The sequence below is a fragment of the Dendrobates tinctorius genome, unplaced genomic scaffold, assembly GCF_039654945.1.
Source record: "Dendrobates tinctorius isolate UK_male_01 unplaced genomic scaffold, ASM3965494v1 ptg000156l, whole genome shotgun sequence".
Classification (NCBI taxonomy): Eukaryota; Metazoa; Chordata; class Amphibia; order Anura; family Dendrobatidae; genus Dendrobates; species Dendrobates tinctorius.
The window spans coordinates 5,893,574-5,899,550 of NW_027361823.1; the positions used below are offsets into that span (position 1 = coordinate 5,893,574).

The following is a 5,977-nucleotide window of genomic DNA, read 5'->3' on the forward strand; positions in this document are numbered from 1 at the left end:
GTAGGCGAGGGTAGAGCTGGTCGTGCAGCGGTTTGGTCGATCGGTGGTTACTGCAGGTTATAGGCTTGTCGGAAGAGGTGGGTCTTCAGGCTCTTTTTGAAGGTTTACAGATACATTGCAGTTCTTTAATGTAGGAAACTATAATTGTATAAAAATGAATGCCACACAGATGACAATTATGATGAAAATTGCCTTCTGTATGTGGATGAAACTCTGATGAGTTTTTATACACTCTTGTGAACTTAGGCTTTAGAGATCAGTGATTTTTCTCGTATGGGAAAAATAGTTCAAGTTTCATCAGTGTTTTTTACCAGAGTGTCAGATTTTAGTCACTGCGTCAATTTTTACCATCTGTGTTTGCTCAGAATTTCTCACTTTTTCTTGGATGGAAATAAAACAGTTTCTCCAGCTTCTTCTATCAAGTAGTCCATGAAAATTGGACAGCACACGGATGGCATCCGAGCGCGACCTGATTTTTTTTTATCGACCCATAGACTTGCACTAGCAATTTTGATCCGAGAATCAGATCAATGTCGGACAAGTTTCCGTGCTTTTGGACCCTCGCAGACTGTTATAGGTACAGGTGCTATCCATGAAAAATAAGGGTAGCTCTCGTACAAGGAAAACGTGCCTCTGAATGAGCTCTAAAATGGAACAGGAAAAATGTTTTACTTTTTGTGTATAAAAAATTAAAAACTTTAAATAATCCACTCTTTCCATCCTAAAAGACTTAACATCTATCCACCACGTAAATATGTATAGATGTATAGATGACCTCCTACTTAATATTATAAACTACAAAGATATTAGAAGTCACCAGGATGAAAGCACTCCAATGTCGCTTTGGGCATTCTTAACAATTTATTGTATGGTGATCATTAATCTTTATAATTTACACACCAACTGCTTCAGAACTTTAATGTCAAAAGAAAGTGGCAACCTCATTTATTTATTGATCACTAGTGATGAGCGAACATGTTCGCCACTACTCAGTACTCGCCCGAGAATCACTATACTCGCGGTACTCGGCGAGCACCGAGCATTTCTGGGATTATTCGGCGGGAGCTCAAGTCTCCGCCCTGCAAGTTTGGTGCTCTTTAGAGTACCAATCAACATGCAGGGATTTGTCTGCCATGCACTGTAATTCCGCACCCATCTTTGTTGTGGTATTACAGTGATTGGCTGGCCGCACAGCGCCATCAGGTCTACTAGAGACCTGACGACGCCCTGCTCGGCTGAGATAGGGAAAGATTTGTGCTTTTATTAGTTAATGTGGGTATACCATCATAGAATCCACAAATCCAGGTAAACCAACACTCCTAAGGACTAATTATGGGGTACATAGATTGATGTTCTAGGTAGGCAGGGGAGTGTATGTACGCATATACACATCAGTGCAAGGCATGCAGGCAGGGCGGGCCTTGCATTCGATGCATAGGCTAACAGTATGGCAGTACTAAATGAAAAATAATGGGAACTTTTAGGTCATGTGGCCATCAAGGACATCTGTTCAAAGGGTTATTGGGGTGAGTGTAACTTTGGGGCAATGCAGCCCTTGCATTCAATGCATAGGCAAACACTATGGGAGACTCACTTTCTTATAATGGGAACATTTTTTCAGGAGGTCCTCTTGTACGTCTCCTGAAAGGGGTATTGTGGTGCGTCCTAATTTTTGGCAGCCCACACAATGCATAGGCAATAACTGTATAGGAGACCCACTATTTTATAATGGCCCTTTAAGAATAGTAATGCTGACTGATGCCCCTATAAAATAGGCTTTGTGACTTTAAGACTCACTCCTTCATAAATGATACAAGATGTGTCTGATGATGTGTCACACACCTCATGGCCAGCTAAGGTTGTTAAATGCTACAATGACATTTCCCAGTTAATGCATTTGTATTGCTTGAAAGCAATAGTAACATTGAAAAACACATCAAAAACGCTGCGTGTGAACATAGCCCAAGTGGTGGAGGAACATTTTTTGGGGGGGTTATTTCTTTTGCCTTACATACAAATTATTACCCTGGAAAGGATGTCCCTTGACATATTTCCCTGTAAAATCAATTTTGGTTTCTTTTTTATGCTTTTGTGTGTACCTGTAAAAAGTGGCATCACACTCTGACAACATTAGTCACAGCAGTGACCTAGGAGTCAGAAATGCTTCCAAGGGCGATCCCCATGATGTTCCCATGGTCTCCCTACATTTCCGACGTTTTGATACTCTAGGAAGACCTCCGGGGGGGGGGAGGGGTCGTGGCAAAAAAGCTAGGATTTCCTAACATTGGGCATGTTGCTTGCTCGACCAGCGCAACGAGCACCCGAGCATTTTAGTGCTCACTCCTCACTATTTATCACACATGTACAGCCAACCCCAGTGCCAACCACAATAACCCCGGCCTCAGCGTTAAGTATGATGTCCCCCCATCCACAATATAAGGCTGAGTGCAGATGTACTATTTTGCCCTGCGGATTTTTCCGCGCAGAATTGAAGAAATCCGCAGGTCAAATGACCTGCATTTTTCCTACGGATTTCTTCTTTTTCTTGCTGTTTTCTTGCGGTTTTTGTGCGGTTTTCCCCTGCGGATTTCCCCCTGCGGATTTGGAGAATGGAGCAGGTGGAAAACCGCACAAAACAAGTGACATGCTGCATATTTTGAACCACAAGAAAATCGCGCGGAAAAATCCACAGCGTCTGCACAGTGTTCTTTCTTCAATTGACTAACATGCTACTGTACATCACAATGCGGATATGCAGCGTTTCTGTGCGGTAAAATCCGCTGCAGATCCACTGGATATCTGCATCGTGTGCACATGGCCTAACTTCATATTTGCTCAGCATTGTCCACTTGCCATATATGACACCTATGTTAGTTTAACTTATTTATTTCATTTTAGTCACTTATATAGCGCTATTAATTCCACAGCGCTTTACAGACATCATCGTCATTGTCCCCATTGGGGCTCATAATCTAGAATCCATATCATTATGTCTTTGGAGTGTGGGCGGAAACCGGAGAACCTAGAGGAAACCCACGCAAACACGGGGAGAACATACAGACTGCACTAGTCCTTACAGAAGCAGCCAATATAGTGATAAATATTCTGTGATCGATGTACATTATTGCACCTATGGGTGACGTATGTCACAGATGATGCAATTGCTGTGACACATATCGCAAGGACAGGACATGGGGGCTATCACGGCATTGCATGTCCATACAGTATTTTTCTGGTGACCCTAATAATAGTGGTTATCATAGAGCAGAAGTTACCAAGATAACACTATCTTCAAACTCCAGTGAGTACAACAGAGACCTGGAGAAATGTGTTTTATGAAAAATTACTTGTAGAATATTTTACATTCAGACTGTCACAGTTGACTTGAAAAGCAAGATGGGATCAGTAGTTCCACAAGGGCAAAATGATCTGTGCTTCAAGAAGATTTTGTTTTCCTATTAAATCCTGACTTTTTTTCCAGCCATAGAAGCTCTACTGGCACGAGTATTAAAGATATTGAGGGTGGTAAATTCTCACTGTCAGACTTCCAACTTCATGAATGAAAAAAAAAAAAAAAAAAGCTTCTGCTTGTGAGACGTCACTGAATTCCTTTTGTAATGGAAAGCGAATTGGGATTTCCCTGAAGTGAGGCGAGGCTGACAGGCGGCAGGAAGTGGAGGGAGTATATATATATAGTCTTGCAGCACACATGTAAGAGAGCAGAATACTCAGAATGAACGGTAGCGTGCAAGTAACACTTGCCTGGAAAGATGGCTCACCAGACTCAGTCCTACTGCAGCCAATATGGGACTTTGTCACATCTAAAGAGGAACTGGTCAGGTCCCCCTTCTATCCAGTCATCTTCTCATTCACAGTCTACCTGTTCTTCTGTCTGCCTTACCTGGCACTGGACGCTCTGTGCTACCAAATACCTGCTTTGAAGAAATACCAAGTGCAGCCAAAGTCCAGACCTACCCTGGCCATGGTGCTCCATTGCCTGGCACACACTGTTTACAGCCACTTGGTCTTCATATTTCCACTGACTGTTGCCTACTGGTACTGGAGACCAGTTCATTTGCCACATGTGGCCCCACAACTGCCTCGATTTCTACTGGACATCATTGCCTGCCTGCTCCTGTTTGACTTCCAGTATTTTGCTTGGCACCTGCTTCATCACAAGGTCCCCTGGCTGTACAAGACATTTCACAAGATGCATCACAAGTACACGGCCACCTTTGTGCTGGCCACCCAGTATTCCAGTGCTTGGGAGATGCTGTCTCTTGGATTCTTTGCCAACGTCAGTCCCATCCTACTGGGATGTCATCCGATGACTGAAATGGCCATCTTCATCATCCATATCTACCTGTCCGTGGAAGATCATTGTGGCTATGACTTGCCATGGTCAACTCACAGGTTAATACCATTCGGGATATGTGGTGGACCAAGTCATCACGACCTCCATCATGAAAAATTTGTGTCGAATTATGCACCTTACTTCACTCACTGGGACAAACTGTTCAATACACTAGCACAGAAGACTGCTAAGAAACCTTAAAACCCAGCAAACTGCCTTCAGAAATGAACTAGACCTTGATTTGCACTTCAGGACCAAGGGGCAGGTGCAAGATGTGCTGTATCTGGGACTTCAAGATTGAGCCATCACAACATGGTACCAAAACTGTACCTTGTGCCACCAACCTTCTCCAGGTCCACCGAGGCTAAATATTTGGAAACTGTACCTGGCACCAAATAACCGAGCCTTGTCCATCACGGCTGTATGATATTTCAAGGGGACTTTGTGTTTTAGCATTGATGCACCTTGGACCATTGGATGCAGATCACCTTTACAATGACTGTGCATCTATATTGTAAAGAACTGCAGCCGTAGGGAAGGAAATATTAATTATTACTAAATAGTCATATTAAGTATTTATTTATAGTCCTGTACATTACATTAATGTGAAATTAATTGCGTCCTACAACTTTTAATACTTTTATACGGATAAGTTATTTATTATAAACATGCAGGATTCTGTTTTAGAAAGTTATGCCATTTTCAGTCACTGTGATATAAAACCAAAAAAGTTAGGATACTAAGTGTATAAAGCCCTTGGTTGATTATGATCATAAAATAAGTTATTGTAAGTGAAGGGAGGGATGAAGAATGTGGGTATGGATGGCAGAGGTGGTGTGATTGGAGAGACAGCGTTGTAAGTACAGATGTAGCAGAGCTGAAACTGCCGTCACTTTTGTTTTTGTACTGTGACAGTTCGCACATGGTGACACCGCATGGCTATTGCGTCAGATAGCAAACTCACCTCTGCTACATCAGAATATACTGAAAGCTGCAGAAGGCATGTGTCCAAGGATCCGGGAAACGTTAAGAGAAGAAATCAGGAAAGTAGTAAGAAAGCGATAAAATGTGTTTGGATAAAAGGGAAATACATGATTTTAAGAATAATGTTTTTGCTGGATGAATGATTTTGTTGAAATGAAAAATGTGCAGAATTAATTGGAAGAAAAAAGCAACTTTGCACTAAGCACAGCTGGCTGTGTCCCCCTGCAATACTAGAGACATGTGTTATATATTTTTGTACTGGTGACGTGATATAAATTATTAATTGTGTGTTTATTGCAATGTATAAATTTTATACGGTATATATATATATTTGTCTTTTCATCAATGAAAAACTATTATTAAAAAATCAGACTTTTTTAAATCGATGAAATTGGTTATCATTATTTTTACTGGATGATCTTACGAGTGAAAGTTTGAGAATTTGTAGGATATCTATAAAACATGACTGTTTTAGTAGAAATAATATGCATATGTTACACACAAGTGACCAGTAGAAGATACATTTTATATTATGTTGGCATGGAAGTAATGGCTCAGTGATTAAGAGCATTAAAACTGGGAGAACCACTTGGACCTGGTATCTTCCTTATAGATTAAATTAGGGGTTATCCAGGACTA

At 41.4% G+C, this 5,977-nt stretch overlaps 1 protein-coding gene across 1 annotated transcript; it reads left to right on the top strand.

The window, feature by feature from the left end:
• The first annotated feature begins 3,660 nt into the window (after window positions 1–3,660).
• Window positions 3,661–5,723, top strand: CH25H (cholesterol 25-hydroxylase). The gene has a single exon (XM_073548187.1). It carries the CDS (start codon window positions 3,734–3,736, stop codon window positions 4,553–4,555), a length of 822 nt encoding a protein of 273 aa, XP_073404288.1. The 5' UTR covers window positions 3,661–3,733; the 3' UTR covers window positions 4,556–5,723.
• The last annotated feature ends 254 nt before the right edge of the window (window positions 5,724–5,977 follow it).

What these genes read in the sequence shown, in the direction of transcription:
- CH25H (XM_073548187.1), top strand. Translation starts at nt 3,734, where the DNA reads ATGAACGGTAGCGTGCAAGTAACACTTGCCTGGAAAGATGGCTCACCA.